The sequence below is a fragment of the Loxodonta africana genome, chromosome 1 (assembly GCF_030014295.1).
Source record: "Loxodonta africana isolate mLoxAfr1 chromosome 1, mLoxAfr1.hap2, whole genome shotgun sequence".
NCBI classification, from domain to species: domain Eukaryota; kingdom Metazoa; phylum Chordata; class Mammalia; order Proboscidea; family Elephantidae; genus Loxodonta; species Loxodonta africana.
Genome location: NC_087342.1, coordinates 954,430 through 978,325, shown reverse-complemented (window position 1 = coordinate 978,325; position 23,896 = coordinate 954,430). Strand labels below are relative to the sequence as shown.

Here is a 23,896-nt window from a genome sequence, read left to right as displayed (position 1 = left end):
TATACAAGATGATATCTTTTGATTTCATTTTGGGGATAGGATCTGGTCAAATCAAATACCATATCGACTTGATGGGTCTGGGGTAGCCTCAAGGAATGTATTCTCTGTTTCCAAGGTATTTGTAAATTAAAGCTGGCTCTAAGAGCAAATTAAAAGAAGCGTCTTCCTTCCTCAAGCAGTTCCAACCATGTTTGGGCAGCCCCAGAACTGGCTTGGCCTCTCAGAAACCCGAAGGGACAAGTGGAAAGGAGAAATAAGATTTTAGGGTATTTTTAGGCTCTTTCCCAACAGTGGTCTAGGCAAGTTAGCACCAATATGCTTCCATCAGACTGCTCACCGTTTTCTCAATTGGCCACTGGAATTTTAGTGTTTCTTGATGTTTCTTACCTACGAACAATCTGGTAAGAATACATTACTTAAGAGAATTTAATTAAAGCTATCACCTGACTTATTTTCTAATGAGATATTTACAATACTCTCTTCGATTTATGAAAAGGGACACCAATATGTGTAGAAGTTAAGGAAATTACTAAATACTGAGCTAAATAGCAACACCAAACCAAAATTATGTGGTATTTGAAATCCATCACCTGAGCAACTGGGCTTCTATGCTTCTCTAATGATGCAATTGGACTGGAAAGTGAAAGGTCCTTCCTGAAAGTCCAAATTCCCTTGTCTAGAACCTCTCAAGCCTTTCTGTCATGACCTGTTATTAGCTCTGATAAAGCCACATAACTTGTGGGGATAGAATTCAAGGATGTCAATTTTGGCATCCTCTTTCAGTCTCCTGAGTAAGATTGCAGATTGGTTGTACCCAGTTATTGTTGTTGTTGCTGTGTACCATCAAGTCTATTCTAACTCAAAGAGACCCCATGCAACAGAGTAGAACTACCCCAAGACGTTTTCTTGGCTATAATCTTTACAAAAGCAGATTGCCAGGTCTTCCTCCTGTGGAGCTGCTGGTCCTTTCAAACCATCAAGCTTTTGGTTAGCAGTTGAGCATGTACTCAGTTATTAGCCAATGCTCGATAAAAATGACTTTATATCATTTGTGTTTTATTCCTTTTGTCTTCTCCTCAGGATGAGGAAGGCTACACCCTTCTGGGTGACGGACTTGGGTCTTCCCTTGCTGCCTCTGTTAAAGAAAAGTCCAGTGGGTTTTTTCTCAGTGCACTCAGAGGGCAGCTCCCACTACTAGCACTCCTGCCTCCTCCTCAGCCCCACATCCATCTCTGGACAAGACCGACTGTTGGGGTGAGAAGGGCTAGGGGAGATAAATGAGGACATGAGGCCTGTGTTGTACCAGTGGGTATTTTAAGAGTTCCCAAGGAAGAGCTGCCTCAGCACATAAATTGCACATGTTTGGAGATACGCCACCTCTCGCTTGATCCTTGCAGCCTTGCAGAGAGACAGACTTAGTGCACACTCCAATTTATAATAAAGAACTGTAAATTCAATGAGATTAAGTAATTGACCCTACACCACAAGCTACTAAATGCCAGGGATGGAATTTAAACCCCATTCTTTCCATTCTAAACCTTTTACACATCTCCCTATGCCTCAAGACCACCAGTTTCTACTCTCTAGTTCCATTCTACTCTCCCTAGGGCTGGAAGGATGTCCTGACGCAAAGCTGTTTGAACTACTCTCTCCCAGTAATTTATTGTTGTTAGTTGCCTTTGAATAGGCTCCAACTCATGGTAACCCTGTGGTGTCTATTTTGAGTGCCTTAAAGCCAAAGGGGCTCATCTTCCAGCACTATATTGGATGATAGTCTGTTGTGGTCCATAAGGTTTTTACTGGCTAATTTTTGGAAGTAGATTGACAGGGCTTTCTTCCTAGTTTGTCTTAGTCTGCAAGCACCACTGAAACTTGTCTACCATGGGTGACTCTGCAGGTATTTTAAATACCAGTGGAATAGCTTCCCAGCATCATAGCAACACAAGCTACCACAGTATGACAAACTGACACACAGGAGGCAGAATATTTATTGACCACTTATGGACAGGTTTTTCTAGGTGCTAGGGAAACACAGGCAAGCAAGCAAACAAAAATCTTTGCCGTCATGAATCTTACAATCCAGTGGAAGGAGACAGAAAAAAAACGAGATAAAAATAAGGCATTCAGCATGCTAGGTGGGGTAACTGCGATGGAGAAAGATAAAGCAGGAGAGGGAGACAGGGAGTGTTGGTCAGGTCAATGGGAAATCGGGGCCATGTGGCTGTTTTCAGGAACAGCATTTTCAGGCAGAGAGAAGAGTCTACATACGATGACCTGTGGTGGAAGCATGTCTGGCATGGTGGCAAAATATCAAGGAGACAAGTGTAGCTGGTGGAGCACAATCCAGAGGAAAAGCAGTAGACGATTATTTCAGAGAGAATCAGAGAGCCTAATTGTGTAGGGCTTTGTAAAGACTGTGTTCTGCTCCAAACGGGATGAGAAGCACTTGGGGATTTTATGCAGAACGATAACATGATTTGACTCGATTTATACTTTACAATGGTAGTGTGGAGGAAAGGCTGGAGGGGGAAGAAAGCCAATGCAGGCGGATTAAATAGCAAGCTATGGCAACAATCCAGGAAAAAAATAATGGTGATTTGGACCCGATGGTAGGATTGGGGTTGGTAAGTCAGAGTTGGATTTTGAATATGTTTTGAAGATAGAGAAAACAGGATATGCTGAGAAACAGGGTGTGGGATGGGTTACAGTATTGGTGGAGGGGAAAGACAGGGCCCTGAACAAGACCTTGGGAATCTGAGTTATAGTTTCTACTCCACCACGCCTGTACAGTGGTACCTTAGGAAAGCCACTGAAAAGACTGATGCCTCATTTTCCACATCTACAAAATGATCTTACAAGGCTATTATGAGGCTCAATTGAAATGATGCCTGTGCAAGGTTGGCTCCGGAGCCAGCGTGCTTGGAACTGAATAACAGCTGTGTATGACCTAGTGCAAGCTAACTAGCCTGAGCACCTGTGAGGAGGCAGAGACCAAAGTGGAACATCTGGAGAACAAATACAAAAACCATAAAAAAAAAAAAAAAAATGTTGTGAGGACATAATTAAGAAAGCTTTATTTTAAAAAGTTAAACCCCTTTCCTGAAAAGCTGAGAATAATCACGGAAGAAAGTTAGTTTAAGAAAATTGTCTTCAGAAAGGGCCACAAAAACCAGAGACTCTATCAGCCTGAGACTGGAAGAACTAGACGGTGCCCGGCCACCAGCAATGCCTGCCCTGACAGGGAACACAACAGAGAATATTTGATGGAGCAGGAGAGCAGTGGGAGGCAGACCCCAAATTCTCGTAAAAAGAGCAGACTTAATGGTCTGAGACTAGAAGGACCCCAGAGATCTGAGACTAGAAGGACCCCAGAGCTCATGTCCCCAGACCTTCTGTTAGCCCAAGGCTAGAACCATTCCCAAAGCCGAAGGGGGTTTGACTGGACTACAAGACAGAAAATGATACTGGTGAGGATTGAACTTCTTGGCTCAAGTAGACACATGAGACTATGTGGGCAGCTCCTGCCTGGAGGTGAGATGAGAAGGCAGAGGGGGACAGGAGTCGGCTGCATGGACACGGAAATACAGGGTGGAGAGGAGGAGTGTGGTGTACCATTAGGGGAAGGGCAGCTAGGAGTACATAGCAAAGTGTGTGTAAGTGTTTGTATGAGAGACTGACTTGAAATACAAACTTTCACTTAAAACATAATAAAAAAAAAAATAAAATTGTCTTAACAAAAATGTTATGATTCCTAGAAGTGATATAAAGTTTGTACCCTTTTTGAACCTGGACTTATGAACCTAAGAAAAAAAAAAAAATGAACCTAGTCAGTGATTAATGAATTCATACCACACACACACACATACACAAAAGCCACTATCATCAGGTTTAGTCTTAAGAACAAAGGCCTCTTTTGCTTTTGCTTTTGTCTGTATAGGTTTATCGCCTTGGAATTTTTCTAAATTTTCACTAAGAAATATATGAACACTTATTTTAAGTTACTCAAAAGTTCACAACTTTCCCAAACTTGCCCCAATGTGCAAAGCCCTAGCTTCTCCTTTCCAATTTGCACATTCAGAAAAACCACCCCTAATTAAAGAGTTCAGATGACTAATGGTGGGGGCATGGGGGGTTGGGTAAGCCCCTTCCAGGGGTCAGAGCGCAGGAGCCACAGGGAGAAAGCAAGGCTATGGTGCTGCACCCTGACAGGCTTTCTCAGGCAGAGCATGTTCTGAATTATGCCTCCCCCTCCTCACTTTATTTCTCTGACCCTCCCAAGTCTTCTCCTTCAAAGCTTACTTATCCTGTATCCAAGCTTCTCAATAACACCCTGCTTAAAACAAAAACAGTTACTGTGGAGTCAGTTCCAACTCCTGGTGACCTCCTGTGTGTCAGAGCAGAACTGTGCTCCATAGGGTTTTTAATGCCTGTGACCTTTTGGAAGTCAATTGCCAGGCCCGTCTTCCAAGGCACCCCTGGGTGAATTTGAACCTCCAACCTTTCCATAGTAGCTGAGCGCTTAATTGTTTGTGTCACCCAGGGGCTCCTAAACCAGTTGCCTTGGAAGAAGTTCTGACCTGTGGCAACCCCACGTGTGTCAGAGTAGAGCTGTGCTCCATAGGGATTTCACTAGCTGATTTCTTGGAAGTAGGTCATCAGGCCTTTCTTCCAAGGTGCCTCTGGGTGGACTCAAACTTCCCACCTTCTGGCAGCTGAGCTATTTAACAGTTTGCCCACTCAAGGAGTCCAGTGCCTAGCTGTTATTGCTGTTAGGTGCCATTGAGTCAGCCTGCGTATGCTTCTTGGTTCTTCTTCTTCCACAGCTTATATTTGGAGATGCCTTGATCTTTTCATTAGACGTAGCCAAGCCTAAAACATGCTAAGTAAAGAGATGGTTTTCAAGCAGGAGGTAACTCCAGATAGTACTTAATACAGCTGAAGATCAAATAGATTTTTACCTATGCATACCCTGGTATCGTCGAGTTGATTCTGGCTCATAGTGACCCTATACGACAGAGCAGAACTTCCCCATGGGGCTTCCTAGGCTGTAATCTTTATGGGAGAGGATTGCCAGGACTTTTCTCCTCAGGAGCTGCTGGGTGGGTTCAAACTGCCAACCTTTGGGTTAACAGCCAAGTGTTTAACTCTTGGGTCACCAGAGCTCCTTACGTACCCGGCTGGTAGCTAATAAGCCATTTAACAGGCCAATTTAAGGTGAATCAATAATGATGGAAAGGATTAGTCCTAGGACTCTCTGGGCTCTCTGCACTTTGAGGGTAAGTCCCAGAAAGGTAATGGTCTAAATTAACATTGCAGTTGAACGACGGGATGCTTAGCCATTGTAAAAAACAGCTGTTTAAGTAGGGAGTTCCTTTGAGACAGACTCAGGGAATTTGTTCAGAATGTTGTCTTTTTCTTTGCCTATACTTTGAGCCACCAGTCTTCAGTACTATCCCTGCGACTTTGTCAGGGGGTCTACAAAATCAAAATCAAAACTATCGTCATAATAATACCAATACATTATTTGCTGCTTTCACTCTCATTTTCTCAAAAGTGTGCTGCGGAGTTTTCCAGAAGCTATACAATGTGTCATGTTGACATCACTCTGGTGGTTAATGGAACACGTGTTTGTATGTTTTGATTTTTAAAACCCCTCAGTTTTAATTTCAAATATGCTAGGTATCAGCAAATATAATTCATATTGAAAAGTAAGATTTTTGGGGTCCTCAATAATTTTTTAAATACATAAAAAAGTCCTGACACCAAAACTCAACCACAAAAAGACAACCCAATCAAGAAGTGGGCAAAGGATATGAACACACACTTCACTAAAGAAGATATTCAGGCAGCTAACAGATACATGAGAAAATGCTCTCGATCATTAGCCATTAGAGAAATGCAAATTAAAACTATGATGAGATTCCATCTCACTCCAACAAGGCTGGCATTAATCCAAAAAACACAAAATAATAAATGTTGGAGAGGCTGCGGAGAGATTGGAGCTCTTATACACTGCTGGTGGGAATGTCAAATGGTACAACCACTTTGGAAATCTATAGAACTACCGTACAACCCAGAAATCCCACTCCTCGGAATATACCCTAGAGAAATAAGAGCCTTCACACAAACAGATATATGCACACCCATGTTTATTGCAGCTCTGTTTACAATAGCAAAAAGCTGGAAGCAACCAAGGTGTCCATCAACAGATGAATGGTTAAATAAATTGTGGTATATTCACACAATGGAATACTACGCATCAATAAAGAACAGTGATGAATCTGTGAAACATTTCATAACATGGAGGAACCTGGAAGGCATTATGCTGAGTGAAATTAGTCAGAGGCAAAAGGACAAATATTGTATAAGACCACTATTATAAGATCTTGAGAAACAGTATAAGCTGAGAAGAACACATACTTTTGTGGTTACGAGGGGGGGAGGGAGGGAGGGTGGGAGAGGGTTTTTTACTGATGAATTAGTAGATAAGAACTGCTTTAGGTGAAGGGAAGGACAACACTCAATACATGGAAAGTCAGCTCAATTGGACTGGACCAAAAACAAAGAAGTTTCCGGGATAAAATGAATGCTTCAAAGGTCAGCGGAGCAAGGGCGGGGGTTTGGGGACCATGGTTTAAGGGGACTTCTAAGTCAATTGGCAAAATAATTCTATTATGAAAACATTCTGCATCCCACTTTGAAATGTGGCATCTGGGGTCTTAAATGCTAACAAGCGGCCATCTAAGATGCATCAGTTGGTCTCAACCCACCTGGATCAAAGGAGAATGAAGAACACCAAGGTCACGACAACTAAGAGCCCAAGAGACAGAAAGGGCCACATGAGCCAGAGACCTACATCATCCTGAGACCAGAAAAACTAGTTGGTGCCCGGCCCCAATCGATGACTGCCCTGACAGGGAGCACAACAGAGAACCCCTGAGGGAGCAGGAGATCAGTGGGATACAGACCCCAAATTCTCATAAAAAGACCAGACTTAATGGTCTGACTGAGACTAGAGGAATCCCGGCGGTCATGGTCCCCAAACCATGACCTGTTGGCACGGGACAGGAACCATCCCCGAAGACAACTCATCAGACATGAAAGGGACTGGACAGTCGGTAGGAGAGAGATGCTGATGAAGAGCGAGCTAATTATATCAGGTGGACATTTGAGACTGTGTTGGCATCTACTGTCTGGAGGGGGGATGGGAGGATAGAGAGAGTTGGAAGCTGGTAAAAATGTCACGAAAGGAGAGACTGGAAGGGCTGACTCATTAGGGGGAGAGCAAGTGCGTGTACGGAGTAAGATGTATATAAACTTATATGTGACAGTCTGACTTGATTTCTAAACGTTCACTTGAAGCTCAATAAAAGTTAATAAATAAATAAATAAATAAATCTGACTTTAAAGTATTAAAAAAAAAACTACTAAAAACTTGATGATGACATGTAATAGATAGTTTAACGTACACTTTCACCCATATGAATTAAAATTTAAACAATTCTTTGATGCATTTTTGTAACAGTTTTAGTATAACTAAAATAAATGTAAACAATTATTAGGAAAAAAAAAAAAAGTCCTGACACCAAAATGTTTGAGATTGAGAACTGCTACTTTCAGTTGTCCTGCCTGATCTAGCACCAACTCAGCTGAGAGACCAAAAATGCAGCAAAAACCAGAAGCAGGTGGTAATTCCTGCTAAATTCAAAACTGTGTGAGTTGATTCATTTGCAAAGGTTGGGATCTAACAGCAAAATAAAAACAGTAAGTATAAAAATGTGGCCCAAACAGATGAGATTAAGTCAAAAGGACAGAAGCAGTAGCTTGAAGGGTCTCCCACTGCCCAAACCAGGGACAATGTGAGCACTGCAAAGAATAATGAGAGTATTGGATTAGATTATAATGCATAGGATTAAAAGCTGAGAATGCAAAAAAAAACAGGAGAAATTCTACTCCGCACACCAGATCACCATGAGTCGGAACTGACTAGACAGCAACTAACAACAACACAATCTTAAAGGAGACAAAAGAGGCGTGATGACTAAACTCAATGTGTGATCCTTAATTGGCTCATCGATTTTTAAAACAGCTCTAGAGAATATTATTAGGAAAACAAGGGAAAACGGAATATGGAATGTGATAATGGAATTGTGGTTATACAGAAGAGCGCCTCAGGTCTTAGGATATACACGGTGCGGTATCTGCCGACTAACCAACTGCAGCAAAACATGAGCAGATGGTAGATCTAGATGAAGGAGACCCTGGGTGGTACGAAAGGTTGGAAATTTTGGTCCACCCAGAGGTGACTTGGTTGAAAGGCCTGGTGATCTAGTTCTAAACAGTCATCGAAAGCCTTATGGAGCACAGATTACTTTGACACCCCTGAGGTCGCAGTGAGTCAGAACTGACTTGATGACAACCAGCAGATTTAGGGGAAGGGTATTTGATTTTCATCGTACAATTCTTTCAACTTTTCTATTGGTTTACTGTCTTCAAAAATATTAACAAGTGAGTGCAGAGAGCTATTTTAGCAAAAATAGCTCTGCTCCTCTTTTTCTTTCCTCACGTTTTCTATAGTTTAAAAGGAATATTCCCAGAATAGAAGATACTTGTGTATCAGCAATACCAAGCACACGATGTGTTGGGTGACTATTTGCCCAGAACTCTGTAGCAGACATCAAGCAAAGGGAATTAAAAAAGTTGCTGATAAAACCTCAGTCTTTGGGGACTGAACACTTTCATCTGGGGAAACCATCAGCTGAAGTGTTTTATTCCTAGTGACTTTTCAGCTTCTGGTTATGTCATAAATGTATGCATCTTACTCCTATAGCAAAATCCATCTGTGAGTGGAGGCCTGCCTGTTGCTAAAGTGCTGAACAGGTTTCAGCAAAGCTTCCAGACTAAAATGGACTGGGAAGAGAGATCTGGTGAGCTACTTCCAAAAATCAGCCAAGGTAAACTATGAATCACTTCTGTCCAGCCTACAACCAATCATGGCAAGGATGCAGGATCCATATTTTGCTCCATTGTGCATGGGGTCACCACAAGTCAGGGCTGATCTCATGGCAGCTGGTAATAACAACCAGATTCCTGTAATGTCACAATAAGTTTGATAATATTGGTGCCTGTGACCCAGTTGTTTCCCTGGACCATTGACCAGCCTCTGCTCTTTTTCTCGTAGGCAAAAGTCATAATCTCTGTGTAAAACTCATTACGTGGATGTCTTTAGCATGCTTTAATTTCATTTTCCATCGCAACTCTTAATCAGAAAGGCCTATTGCAACTTTTAGAGGTAAGAGCTGGAGCAGGGGGCAGGTTCCCCACACAGAAGGAAATCGCAAGGATTATCGCTCATTTCCACAGTCCCCAAGAGATTGTCATAAACCAAATACTTAGAGTTGATGCTTTTAATTGTTCAGTATTTTAATACAAAGGTAAGAAACAACCCATAATTAAAAGCTTACTAAATATATAAATAATGGAATTTGACACTTAAAAAAAAAAGACATGCTTTTGCTCCACTTTTGCTCCTAGGTCATTAGATACAGACTGAGAAAGCAAAAGATTGGGGAAGAGCACTCATTTGTTATTTGAAAGTTAGAACAATATTTTCAAAACCGAGGAATTTGCATGCCTGTATTTGCCTCTTCTGCTGTGGTGCGAAGTTGAGTTACAGAAGAAGAAGGCAGAACAAAGTTTATGATTTGCTTGACTGCTGTACAAGAAATCCCCTAAATGTCTGTTTTCATAATACATTTTCATTACACTAGGCTGAGTTCAGGATGATTAAAATAGGGCTGGGCATATTATGAGACAAGCAGGAGGGAAGACTTTTTTTTTTTAATATGAGTCTACTTACTCTGCTGTAAAAATAGATTAGTAAAGTTAAAGTTGCCACTGTTATTCACAATAAATTCAGTCTCATTTGGGTTGTGGTAAATCTCACAGCAACACATGAAGGGTAGCAGTGAAACCAGGGGTTCTAGCGAAGCCGGTTGTTAGCACAGCAGGAACCAGGTAGTAGACTAGATACCAAGTGATACAAAAACAGAATCACGGACCTAAGAGCAACCAGGGAAGAAGGACCATGAAAAGAAAGGTAAAACATAAAACACAGTCTCAGAAAAGTTCTTTGGTCCTTAATCTTTCCATGACCTTTCTTCTCTCTCTTTTTTTTCTTTTTGCTTGTTTCTTTTTTTCCTGGAACGTCATTATTTTTTTTTTTTCATTAGTTTTTGGAACTGAATGGACAGTGATCAATCCAATTCTGACATGCATGCTCACTGAGGTAAAGTGGCCAGCCTAGTGTTGCCACCAGCAAGAGCCAAGGTCAACATATGCACCCAGGCTTCCAGTGTCCTTTCAACAGCGCAACACCACGTAGCTTTACAAAATCAAGTCCTACAACAGACCTGAGAGGTAAAATGCCTTCCTCCTGGAGCTCAGAACAGCACTGGGTAGATTAGATGGCCATAGAAAGTCTTGGAATTCTCAGGCCTTTTGCTCCTGCCTCTTGCTCTTCTAGTCCAATGGAGAACAAATATCTTCTCGCTTGCTTTAAATTCAAGTAGACCAGGGGATAACTTTCAGGGTTTTGTATGACTCCTCTAGGGCTCTGCATAAAGGAAAGACCAAGACATTAACTGAATATTTATTATTTCTCTCCTACTAGGTTTTAAGAAGATAAATAACGGTAGCATCAATAAACATCAGGAAGCGGACATGAGCAGACTATGACTTTCTTTAAAAGGACCTAGATGATCCCAGGAAATAATGGTGTGAAGGATCACCTAGGACAACAAATAAAGGAATACATTTAGAACTCTTAATGATCTAAATGTGTTTTATTTATAATGCCTTGAGCTTTGTTTCTTATGGATACTATCTTGTTACACATCAGGTTGAGAATGGTCACAAAGTAGATGGATAGAGGCCCTTTCAAGGGAAACCGGCCTTCTAGAGCATAAACTGGGAGGATAAAGGCCTCCCTAAAGGGCATATAGACAGTGAAATAAAAAGATCTGGAATTTATTTTTGGTACTGCCACTCAATCTATGTGCAAACTTTGGCAGTTCTTAACCAGATCCCACAAAGCTCTTCATTTGTAAACACTGACAACATTTCTAAGACCAACCATCTGTAGAGAAGGACAATTTTTTCCCCCAACTTAGATCAATACTTTGTAAAATACAACAAAAATGTATTACTGGAAAATGGAATCAAATAACAGAGAAAGGTAAAATATAACCCATTTTTAATCAGATTCAGGAGACCTAAGATTACTCTGTCAAATTGCTATAATAGTGTCTAAGCATGGATTCTCAGTCCTGTGCTTGTTTTGTTGTAGACTGGTAATAAACAATTCTTGGATGGGCAACCCTCCTAGATCGCCCTTGGAGTAACAATACTCTAAAATACGAATGGCTTTTCTCTCTCAGTACCTTCACATGGGCAAGTCTTTTGCTCGGAGCCAATCCTCCCTTCACTCCTCCATGGCTGGCTTACTCTTTTCATTCAGGTCTCTGATTAAAACATCATCACCTCAGAGAACCCTTCCCTAAACAATTCCAAAGAAGCAGTCCTCTCCTCAAGTCATTCTTTTGAACTGAATTCTATGTAATATTTCCTTCTACTTTTCTCAGGTTTTAGGAATATATACTTATTTGTTGATTTACTTATTGTCTCTCTGCCCCACTAGCCTGTAAACTCTACAAGAGCAGTTCATCATCATATTACCTGTGTTGATTACAATGTCAAGCACATGGCACATTCTTAATAAATACTGGTAAAATAAATGAATGAATGAAATTAACCTGTAACCTTCTTACAGGTTTCATCATCCACCCAGACCCAGTGCTGTCGAGTTGATTCCGACTCATAGCGACTCTATAGGACTGAATAGAACTGCCCCATAGAGTTTCCAAGGAGTGCCTGGAGGATTTGAACTGCTGACCCTTTGGTTAGCAGCCGTAGCACTTAACCACTACGCCACCAGGGTTTCATCATCTGTAAGATAGAAATAGTACTAGCTTCCTTATAGGTTATTGTGAGAATTAAACACAATATCTAATATGTCTCGCATAGTGTAAGCAGCATAGGTGTTGTGGGTTGAATTGTGTCCCCCCAAAACATGTGTCAAATTGGCTAGGCCATGGTTCCCAGTATTGTGTGATTGTTCTCCATTTTGTCATCTGATGTGATTTTCCTGTGTGTGTAAATCCTACCTCTATGATATTAATGAGGCAGGATTAGAGACAGTTATATTAATGAGGCAGGGCTCAATCTACAGGATTAGGTGTATTTTGAGTCAATCTCTTTTGAGATGTAAAAGAAAGAATGGAGCAGAGAGACAGAGGGACCTTATACAACCAAGAAAGTAGTGCCAGGAGCAGAGCCTGTCCTTTGGACCCAAGGTCCCAGCACTGAGAAGCTCCTAGTCCAGGGGAATATTGACGACAAGGACCTTCCTCCAGACTGACAGAGAAAGAAAGCCTTCCCCTAGAGCTGGCAGCCTGAATTTGGACTTCTAGCCTCTAGACTGTGAGAGAATAAACCTCTGTTTGTAAAGCCACCCACTTGTGGTATTTCTGTTATAGCAGTGCTAGATGACTAAGACTATAGTTATATTACAAATATCAATTTCATTTGTAGGATGTACATAAACTAGATGCTTACTGCTTGTGCAGTAAAAAAATAAAGAAAAAATAGACCATTCATGAAGGTTTAGAATTAAAATTTTAAAATTTTCCATTTTTTTTTCTAGTTATCACTATAGAAAATGCATAAGTAATCATTTAAAAGTTGAGGATGACAAGTAGAGCAACGGTGAAGACCGACACAAGATCACATACAAAGAATGTGCTTACAACTAGAAAGTTAGGTTGAAACTTCCATTGTTAATCGGTATTTAGTATATGATGTATATCTGATGCACAGGTCAAATATTCCAACACTTGGTTTTATTATTCCGTTTCTATTCTGTCAAATCTAATTACAGTTAAGTGTAGCCATGCTCTAAAACTTGATTTAATGAATTAGCCAGCTTATTTGCTTTTGATTATCCTTGTAAGTCTAACAAACACATTCTTAAAAGATTTCTCTAGCTCTGTCTCAAATGAATTAGGTTTCCTCCTTAAGAAAGAGGGGGTAGATAGTATGTTATCCTAGCATAGAAGCTGGGATAGTAAAGGACTATTTCATAAAGTAAGCTACTCTTACCTCATATAACCATAATACAAGGAGTCCATGGCTTTACTACCATGGTATTATTTGAATGCAATTAATCTACCATTGAATTACAAAGTTTCAGAATTAAAAGTGTCCTTAAAGAGTGTCTGGTCCAGTGGTTTTTAAACATCTTGGTACAATCATAGGAGTTTGGCAGGTGTTGAATGTGTTACAAACCACCATCTTGCCCCATCTTCAATCCCCTCCAATGACAACAGCTCCACTTTGTTTGTTTTACATACTAGTTTGACAGTTTGAGAATGGGTTCAATCCCTAAATAAGATTTCAAACTTCGTGCAATGGATAAATTACTTCTACTATGGCACTGGGTTTTTATACCCCACCTTTTTTGTTTTTTTAAACTCCAACTACTATTCAATTACCTCCAGGGCAGTTGTGTCACCAATGAATCTCTGAATACTTTGAGATGAGCAATAAACCAGTCTCCTTCAACTTAAAAGCATTTGGTCTAGATCTGCCTCTCTGGAAAGTCTAGTCTTTTTGTCACATAAGCATCATTTGAACATCGAGGAACACCCATCATGTTCTCCTTTCACCCCCAACCACATTCCCACTTCCAGAGTTTTCTCTTAGATCTAAGCGTCTTCATCTCCCCATGTGCTACGACTATTTATTTGGAACTGCCAATCTACAATAGCAGAACCTACAATTTTATAGAAGACCGAACTTTTGGCTGGAATCTAGAACAACATTACAAATTATAGGGTGGTTTTCTTTAGAGAACACTAGAATAACTTAAAAAAAAAAATTCTTAAGACTGATTTCGATTGATTGATTTTGTATCCAATTCAAAAAGCCTTTTCCTTCTCTAATACAATGTTCCTGTAACCACTATATCCTTACCCTGTCCCTGGTAAGGCTATGCTTTACTCACAGCCCTTACTAAAAAAGAAACTTTTAGGATTCTTCTGGACTCTAGAATGCCTAAGGACTGCCTGAAGTACTGGTTAATTAACAGATACTGAGGGCCAACCTAGAGATCCTGATTCATTATCTTTTCATGTGGTAATATCCTTTTTTTTTTAACACACCCTATAGGTGGTGCTGGTTAAGGTGATTTGCTGACCACATTTTGAGAAACTGTCTTAGCCAGCAATGTTTTGTACCATGTGATATATTCCCTTTGTGAGGTACAGGTGACTTCACCGATGGTGAGCACCTGACCCATATGTTGATCAGAATTCCATGAACAAGAATAAAGCAAGTAAATCCATTAGGTTCCCTCTCTTGGGACTTTGAATGAAAAAATAAGTAGGAGAAAGAAAGAAGCTAGCTGCAGGAGCTAGGACTGGAAGATTGCATTGGGCCATCTATGTTATGAGAGAACAGAAACTATTTGTAGGCAGAAACAATGAGGTATGTTTATGACACATAGAAAGAGGGTGAAGAAATTGGTGGGTGGAGACAGAAGAGAACAACTTAGTCATGGTAAAGTAGGAGAAACTAGACAGAAAATCCCACTACTCACTGCCTGAAATGGCAGCTTTGGATCTACAACCACCTTCAGGTAGCTGCTCTCCCTGAAGTCTGGGACTTTAGTTTTCCTGGAAACCCACTCACATGCATCCTTACAGTAACTATCCTTATTCCACCGCCTGACTTGCAATAATTTTACTAACAGTTCTCCCTACCAAAAAATAAAAATTCAAACCAAAACAGTTTCTCTTCTCTAAACAGAAAAAAAGAGAAAAATCCAAATATCAAGAAATTGATTTTAGGTATCACGCACACACTTCAGTACACACAGGTTTTTGGCTCATGAATTTTCTTTGCCTATATGTAAATTGAAGAGGAATGGAGTTGCATCCATTGTCCAAAAGAACTTTTCAAGATCTATCCTGAATCACAGTGCTGTCAATGATAGGGTAATATTCACACACCTACAAGGAAGACCAGTTACTAAAACTATTATTCGAATTTACCCACATACCACTAAGGCCAAAGATAAAGAAATAGAAGATTTTTACCAAGTTCCTCGGTCTGAAATTGAACAAACATGCAACCAAAATGCACTGATAATTACTGGTGATTGGAATGCGAAAGTTGGGAAAAAAAGCATCAGTAGTTGGTAAATATGACTTTGGTGACAGAAACGACTCTGGAGTGAATGACAGAATTTTGCAATACCCAAGACCTATTCACTGCAAATACCCTTTTCAACAATATAAATGGAAACTATATACATGGACCTCATCAGATGGAATACACAAGAGTCATATTGACAACATATGTGAAAGAGACAATGGCAAAGCTCATTATCATCAGTCAGAGCAAGACCAGAGGCCGACTGCAGAACAGACCATTAATTGCATACATGCAAGTTTAAGCTGAAGCTGAAGAAAATTAGAGCAAGTCCATGACAGCCAAAATATGGCCTGAGTATATCCTACCTGAATTCAGAGACCACCTCAAGAATAGATTTGACGCATTGAACACTAACGACCAAAGACCAGATGACTTGTGGAATGACATCAAGGAGATCATAAATGAAGAAAGCAAAAGGCCATTATAAAGACAGGAAACAAAGAAAAGACCAAAATGCATGTCAGAAGATACCCTGAAATTTGTTCTTGAACACAGAGTAGCTACAGTGAATGGAAGAAGTGATGAAGTAAGAGAGCTGAACAAAAGATTTCAAAGGGTGGCTCAAGAAGATGAAATAAAGTATTTTAATGAAATGTGCAAAGACCTGGAGTTAGAACACTAAAAGCGAAAAACACACTTGGTGTTTCTCAAGCTGAAAGAACTGAAAGAAAAAAAATTCAAGCCCCAAGTTACGATACTGAAGAATTCTATGAGGGAAAATATTGATGGCTCAGGAACCATCAAAAGAAGATGGAAGGAATAAACCGAGTCACTGTACCAGCAAGAACTGGTCAATATTCAACCATTTCAGAAGGTAACATATGATCAAGAACCAAAGCAGCTGAAGTAAGAAATCCAAGCTGCAGTGAAGCCATAGGTGAAAAACAAGGCTCCAGAAATTGATAGAATACTAACTGAGATGCTTCGATAAACTGATGCAACACTGGACGTGCTCACTCATCTATGCCAAGAAATTTGGAACACAGCTGACTGAAAGAGATTCATATTTGTGCCCATTCCAAAGAAAGGTGATCCAACAGAATGTGGAAATTATCTAACAGTATTATTAATATCATACGCAAGTAAAATTTTGCTGAAGACCATTCAAAAGCAGTTGCAGCGGTATATCAACAGGAAACTGCCAGAAATTCAAGCCTGATTCAGAAGAGAATGTAGAAAGATGTATATCATTGCTGATGTCAGATGGATATTGGCTGAAAGCAGAGAATATCAGAAAGATGTTTACCCATGTTTTATTGAGTATACAAAGGCATTTGACTACATGGATCGTAACAAATTGTGGATAACATTGTGAACAATGGGAATTCCAGAACACTTAATTGTGCTCATGAGGAACCAGTACCTAGACCAAGAGACAGTTGTTTGAACAGAACAAGGGGATACTGTGTGGCTTAAAATTAGGAAAAGTGTGCATTGTATCCTTTTACCATATTTATTCAATCTGTATGCTGAGCAAATAATCTGAGATGCTGGACTATATGAAGAACTTGGGTTCAGGGCTGGACAAAGACTCATTAACAACGTGTGTTATGCAGATGACACAACCTTGCTTGCTGAAAGCGAAGAGGACTTGAAGCACTTACTGATAAAATCAAAGACTACAGCCTTCAGTATGGATTACACCTCAACATAAAGAAAACAAAAATCCTCACAACTGGACCAACAAACAGCATCATGACAGAGAAAAGATTGACGTTGTCAAGGATTTCATTTTACCTGGATGCACAATCAACACTAGTGGAAGCAGCAGTCAAGAAGTCAAACGACGTATCGTATTGGGCAAATCTGCTGCAAAAGACCTCTTTAAAGCGTTGAAAAGCAAAGATGTTACTTTGAGGACTAAAGTGCACCTGACCCAAGCCATGGCATTTTCAGTTGCCTCATATGCATGAGAAAACTGGACAATGAATAAGGAAGACTGAAGAATTGATGCCTTTGAATTATGGTGTTGTTGAAGTATATTGAATATATCATGGATTGCCAGAAGAAGTAGTAAATCTGCCTTGGAGTAAAGTACAGCCAGAATGCTTCTTAGAAGCGAGGATGGCAAGATTTCGCCTTGTGTCCTTTGGACATGTTATCAGGAGGGACCAGTCACTGGAGAAGGACATCATGCTTGGTAAAGTAGAAGGTCAGCAAAAAAGAGGAAGAACCTCAATGAGATGGATTGACAAAGTGGCTGCAACAATGGGCTGAAGCGTAACAATGATTGTGAGGACAGCGTCGGACCTGGCAGTGTTTTTTTTGTTCTGTTATACATAGGGTTGCTGTGAGTCGGAAAAGACTAGACTGCACCTAACAACAACAACAGCATAAGTAATTTTGGATCCTGCTTCTCCACTTGGCTTGTCTCCATCCAAACTTCTCCTATGGCTGCTACTGAAAATGATTTCTACATGCTCTCTCTCCTTCCTTCCAAATATTCCTGCCTATGTGTCCAAACAAAATCAGAGAACTTCTCATACCTTCTTCCTCAAAACCTGCCTAACTTCTGCAGCTTCTCCATCATCTGTCTCTCCCTCCATTTACCTCTTCATAGCAGAAACTTGACTGCTCCTCAATACTTGCACAGTTCATGAAAATAAACATTGATAAAGCCAGAAGGAACCTTAGAGCTAGTAATAACAAGGGCTAACATTTATTGGAAACTTACTACGTTGCACTGGTGTGCTGGACTCACAAGAGTTGATTGCTAAATATTCAGAAATTTTGTATGCTGATGATTAAATTGTTGACAGCTTGAAATTGACCATGGTGGGAATATTTACACAACAGAAGTTGGCAAACGCTACAGAAGTGGGCTTCTCCTCACCCTTTATCCTTAGTTTACCAGTACTCCACTGATTTTAGCCTCTTTTCTAAGTGCTTGCATGCATTATCTTTTAAATAGCACTCTTATAATTACATCTTATCATCCCCATATTATCAAAGGAGGAAAGAGAGGCACAGGGAGGTTGAATGGCTTGCCGAAGGCACTCAACTAATTTGTAAAGAGACAGGATGTGATCAAAGTTGTTTAGTAACTGGTCATAGTTACAAATAAAAATAAAGACCGTCGGGAAACAACCAATCCTATACATCCTTTACAGTCTTCCTTGCCAGGGTTGAGGGTTAAAGACTAAATTCCTGAAGACAGAAACCTTGTTGTAGAAATAAAATATTATATTCAATTTCTCAATTATTTGATTCAACTTTGGTTAAGATTAAGAGACACAAGTTCACCCAAGTCCCAGATATATTTAATGAGAAACCTTTAGAGGACTTTGAAAATACACCTTCTCCTCACTTATCAACAAACTTGTTATCTGACATTTCGCATTTACTACAATAGTAAAAAACTTACTATCCGACTTTTGTGCATTAGCAACATACGTCTGGCAGTAACGAATGCTGAGGTGTGAGGCAGGAGTCACGCTGGCTTTGATGGTTAAGGTTATGTGTCAACTGGCTGGGCCATGATTCTCAGTGGTTTGGCAGTTATGTAGTGATGTAATTTGGCAGTTATATAATGAGGTAATTTTGGAGTTATGTCGTGATGTAGTCATCCACCATTTTGTGATTTGGTGTGGTCATCCTCCATTTTTACATAATGCCTATTTTCACATAATGACCTGGTCTTCAGAACTATGTCAGTAAGTGAGGACAGGGTGTATGTACAAAGCCAGTCCTTTCTCTTTGTTGTATAAATATAGGAGAAGGTTAGAGATTTTTCAAACCAGTGATCACAAAAATCTTCAAACCAGGAGCACTGGCCAGTCATGAAACTGAGTTTCTACCTAGTTTGTTTACTGAAAAGGGCAAGAGGCTCTCATGATAGTTTGCTGTTCATGGAAACTTTTATAATTATCACTCATTGGATATAGTATTTAACATTGAGGTTGTGGTTTTTACAACACTTGTTTTACCTGTTTGTATTACAAAATCTTATTTGGTCACTATCTGCTACAGAAAACTGTGTTTTTACAATATAATGATTACAAGATAACTAAATTCATTCACTTGAATTGTACTGAACACCCTGAGACTTTTTACTTTTCCTGATATTTCTAATAATTTGTCTACTGGATGTTTTATACTTAGATAAATGTCTATATATTTACTTTGTTAGAAAAAAAAAGAATGGTAAGTGGAAGAGCTGCTCTCTTGCATATTGATTGTTGGAATTTATTTGGGTCAGTAAATGGGAATTTTTAAAAAGATTTCTGAGAATTATATAGAAAATATCAGGGCTTTAGGCCCAGCAAGCAAGTTGTCTCTCTTCTGGGCCTTGTATTGATTATTTATATATCCTACATTATCTTACAGAAGCCCTGGTAGCACAGTGGTTAAGTGCTTGGGTGCTAACTAAAAGGTCAGCAGCTTGGACCCACCAGCGACTCCTTGAGAGAAAGATATGGCAGTCTGCTTCCGTAAAGATTACAACCTTGGAAACCCTATGGAGCTGGTCTACTCTGTCTTATAGGATCCTAGGAGTAGGAATTGACTTGACAGCAATGGGTACTTTTCCTTGCTGTACTTGCTGATTTCTTAGCAAGAGACAAGAAATATAATCCTGCAAGGTAGATTCGAAGCTGGACATAAATATCTCGGAGGTCAGTTCAGGACAAATGAATTCCCATTTCCTTCCCTTAGACTCCTCATGTGTAAAGTAGGAAACAAATTTTTCCTTTGCTGGGACAAAAAGGCCAAGAAGGTAAAAGAAAGTCAGGAGGGTGATTGTAGCCTTCTGAAGAAAAAAAAAAAATCTCATTTATAGTTATAAATTATATAATTTATGACACATCTAAAAATTCAATATTGTATATATAAACATATAAAGTAATATATAAATATTATTATATGTTTAATAATATATAGGAGCCCTGGTGGTGCAGTGCTTAAGAGCTCAGCCGCTGACCAAAAGTTCAGCAGTTTGAATCCACCAGCCTCTCCTTGGACACCCTACACGGTGGTTCTACTCTCTCCTGTAAGGTCACTATGAGTTGGAATAGTTTGTTTTTTAAATAATATATCAAATATGTATTAAATTATATATAAGTCATATATTTAAATACATATATTAATCAAATATTATATATTAAATAATATAAAAATAATTTCTGCCCATTTTACTGTAGTGTAATAAAAATAATATGCATGAAAATATTTGTGCCTTAAGAACCAATGAAAGAGCAGTTTATGATGTTCAGAAAATGCTAGCTTTCATTTACAGTAAGTGCCTGGATCACAAGTGTTAGATTTAGTGAATCAGGCATTTATGTTGTTCTCTAAAATGCTTTTAGGATAGGTGTCAAGCGGAAATGCCTCCTGACATCGAGTCCTTCCTATAAGCACGACCTGTGATTGGCTGGTAAAATCCACTGTGGCCTCCTAGCATAATATTGCAAATGATAAATATAGCTACTCAGAAATCCCCTTTGCAGCAAGCTCTCATGAATGGGAAAAGGCCAACTTGGGGTCTTAAGAGACCAGTAATTTGAGTACTAAGACAGGAAGGGAAGTCAAAGTTGTTTATCTTTGTGAGGGGGTGGGAAGAAGGAATACATGAGAATTATGATATCAATAATGCCTCAGGTCTCTGTAACATTACAGTTTTTGATGATTGGAATAAGGAGGAAGGCAGAAGTCATGTTTTTGCAGTATAGTCTTGCGAGACAAAACTTGCCAAATCTTGTAAATGAAGTCTTGCGTGGTCAGAAGGCGATGAGGTACTGACCAGATTCTAATGTTCTCTGAAGGTGGGGTTACCATGAACAAAGCTAAGGTCGTAGAATTACAGAATGCTTGTATTGAAGAGCTCATTTGACAGCTGCCCTTCCATCCCCCTTGCCCTCCTATCCCCTCTTAGCATTGTGGTAGGCAGAACAACTGCTATGGGGTCAATTCTGACTCATACCGATCCTGTAGGGTTTCCAAGGCTGTAAATCTCTATGGAAGCAGACTGCCACATGTCTTTCTCCTGTGGAGCCGCTGGTGGTTTGAAACTGCTGACATTGCTGTTAGCCGTTGATTGCTTTAACCACAGTGTCACCAGGGCTCCTTAGGCATGAAAACGCTCCCCAATAATATCCATGGCCTAATTTCTGGACTTTACGAATGTTACCTTAAATGGCAAAAAAGACTTTGCCAATGTTATTAAACTAAAAATCTTGAGATGGGGAGATTATTCTGGATTATCCAGGTGGGCCCAATGTAATTAAAAATGTCCTTATGGAAAGGGGAGGTAGGAAGGCAAGAAAGTCAGAGTCAGAGTGACTAGATGTGAAAAAGACTTGACTGGCCATTGCTAGCTTGTAATATGGAAGAAGGCCACAAGCAAGGAATGTGGGCAGAAGCTAGAAAAGGCAATAGAAAGAGTTCTCCCCTAGAGCTTCTAGAAAGGAGCATAGCTCTGCCGACACCTAGATTTTAGCCCAGCGAGACCCAAGTCAGGCTTCTGACTTCTAAACTGTGTAAGGCCATGCATTTGTGTTGTTTTAAGCCACTGAGATTGTGAGAGTTAAAGAAACAATAGAAAATTAATACAACATTTATGGTATTTCTCCTTTAGTGGAGCCATGTTGGATATTTTCATAAAGTGAACCCAAATCTTTTCTAGTTCAAAGTTGACTTCTCCAGGGAGTAGGGACTAGGCGCTTGAATCTACTCAGGGCAAAGTTTAGTAATACGGGGTTGACTATGCTGTTGATGGTCACCATGATTCCAAACAACTGGTAAGAGGCACTAGGAAAAGAACGTGTGTCAGCCAAAATGCAAAAGGAGAAGAGAGGTTGGAGAACTGCTCAGCTAGTTTTTCTCATCCCTCAGGTTTTTCATTAATTAGTCTAGCGGATGATCTTAGAACAGGCCCACAGCCAAGAAGCCAGCAAAGTGAGAGTACCATTTGGGGATGGAACTGGCATTTAATTCCTGGGCAAGAGACAGAGATGTCTTGACTCCTAGAGTTGTTCCCCACCCACAGACTGACACGTGGAATTTGGGTCACCTGAGTCCACACGGTTTTGGGTGTTAAGGAGGAGAATGGCTCCAGGCAGGAATGTCCAGGTTAGAAGGTCTGTTAGCTGATGGATTTAATCAGATTATGTCATGTCAGTTTGGCATGGTGAGTGGCATCTGCACCTATGCAAGGGCAAAAATTTTGTAGAAAATTGAATAGTGGCCGTTGAGGCAATGCTGACTCATGGCGACCCCATCTGTGTCAGAGGAGAACAGTGCTCCATAGTGTTTTCGATGACTGATATTTCAGAAGTAGATCACCAGGCCTTTTTCTAAGGTGCCTCTGAGTGGACTCAAATCTCGAACTTTCTGTCAGCTACTGAGCACATTAACTGTTTGTACCACCTGGGGACTTAGGCAGTTCAATAAAGGATCTCTAAATCTTTTCTCATATAAAGTATCACATTTCTTCTACTTGGAACTAGTAGGAAAGTAGAAGGGGAAAAGGGGATTACCACCCACAACCCAGCCTTCATCTGGAAAGCAGAAGTGCAATTTTTTAGCAAAACACAGACTCTTTTATTTTCTGAAACAAATATTTTTTGGATTGCCTTTTCAACTGATGATCGATGTTACCATCACAAACTGTTTATTGGGCACATCGTTCATTTGATGTAAGGAGCCGTAGTGGTGTAATGGTTAAGTGCTTGGCTGCTGACCAGAAGGTCATCGGTTCAAACCCACTAGCAGCTGCACAGGAGAAAAGACCAGGCAATCTGATCCCATAAAGATTATAATCTAGGAAACCCTCTGGCATAGTTCTACCTTGTCATATAGGGTCTCTATGGATTGGAATCGACTCAACAGCACACAACAACAAAAACAACATTATTTGACTTAGTATTAAAACAGGAGGAATTGACAGGCTTTCTCCCAAGAAATGGCAGTTTATTAACTGCCGTTTTTACTGTCACAAAGAGCCCATTCATAAGTTAGGCTAATGTGAAGTAAAGTGAAGGAAATTAAGATAATTATACATCTGATGTGGGTGAAAATACACTTCTGAGTGAAATAGCCAGCTACTTGAAAAAGTTAAATTTGGGTTACACATTTCACATCATCGTCTGGATTCTCTATCATTCCCCAGCTCAGCCATGACCCACTGCCCTCCCCAAAAAAGGCTATTTAAAATAAGATTTCTAAAGATTAATTACGTGTCTATGATGACCCGCCTCAAAGTGAAGCTTCCTTTACTTTTTTTTCTGAGCAAAATGTAACCACTGGTGGGTTGACAAGTGGAAAATGAAAGATTATTCTCAATCCCAAATTTAACTTCATTGTAGCATATGTGGAAAGGGATAAATTTATGACACCTAACTCAAAGGCTAAAGGTTTTGGTTTAACTGGGTTTTCTATATCATCAGTTCTTGCTTATATGCTACATCCTGAAATGGTTGAATGTTGACCTATTCTTTTTGGCACAGTGACTCTGCATATTTCTTCCATCATCTTTATGATGCTTCCTGCATTGTTCAATATTTTGCCCATAGATAGCTTCAAAATTGCAACTTGAGGCTTGAATTTTTTCCACTTGTGAAATGTCAAG

The 23,896-nt window shown here is 40.0% G+C and overlaps 1 protein-coding gene across 10 annotated transcripts in view; it reads right to left on the bottom strand.

Annotated features, from left to right (window-relative positions):
• LOC100654991 (OX-2 membrane glycoprotein-like) overlaps positions 1-23,896 on the bottom strand; it is a 140,469-nt gene that overhangs the window by 94,265 nt on the left and 22,308 nt on the right. For 2 of the 10 annotated variants that reach the window (XR_002786570.2, XR_002786569.2), the window contains exon 6: positions 10,413-10,615. The exons of 5 other annotated variants lie outside the window; for them this stretch is intronic. Coding sequence is in view for 1 of the 5 variants with exons in the window: in XM_023551833.2 (XP_023407601.1) it covers positions 10,608-10,615 (8 nt within the window). In the remaining 4 variants the exon portion in view is untranslated. Of the gene's footprint in view, positions 1-6,460; positions 10,616-23,896 lie in introns of those variants that run through there. 3 more of the 10 variants (XM_064270374.1, XM_023551833.2, XM_023551827.2) reach the window with 3 other exon arrangements.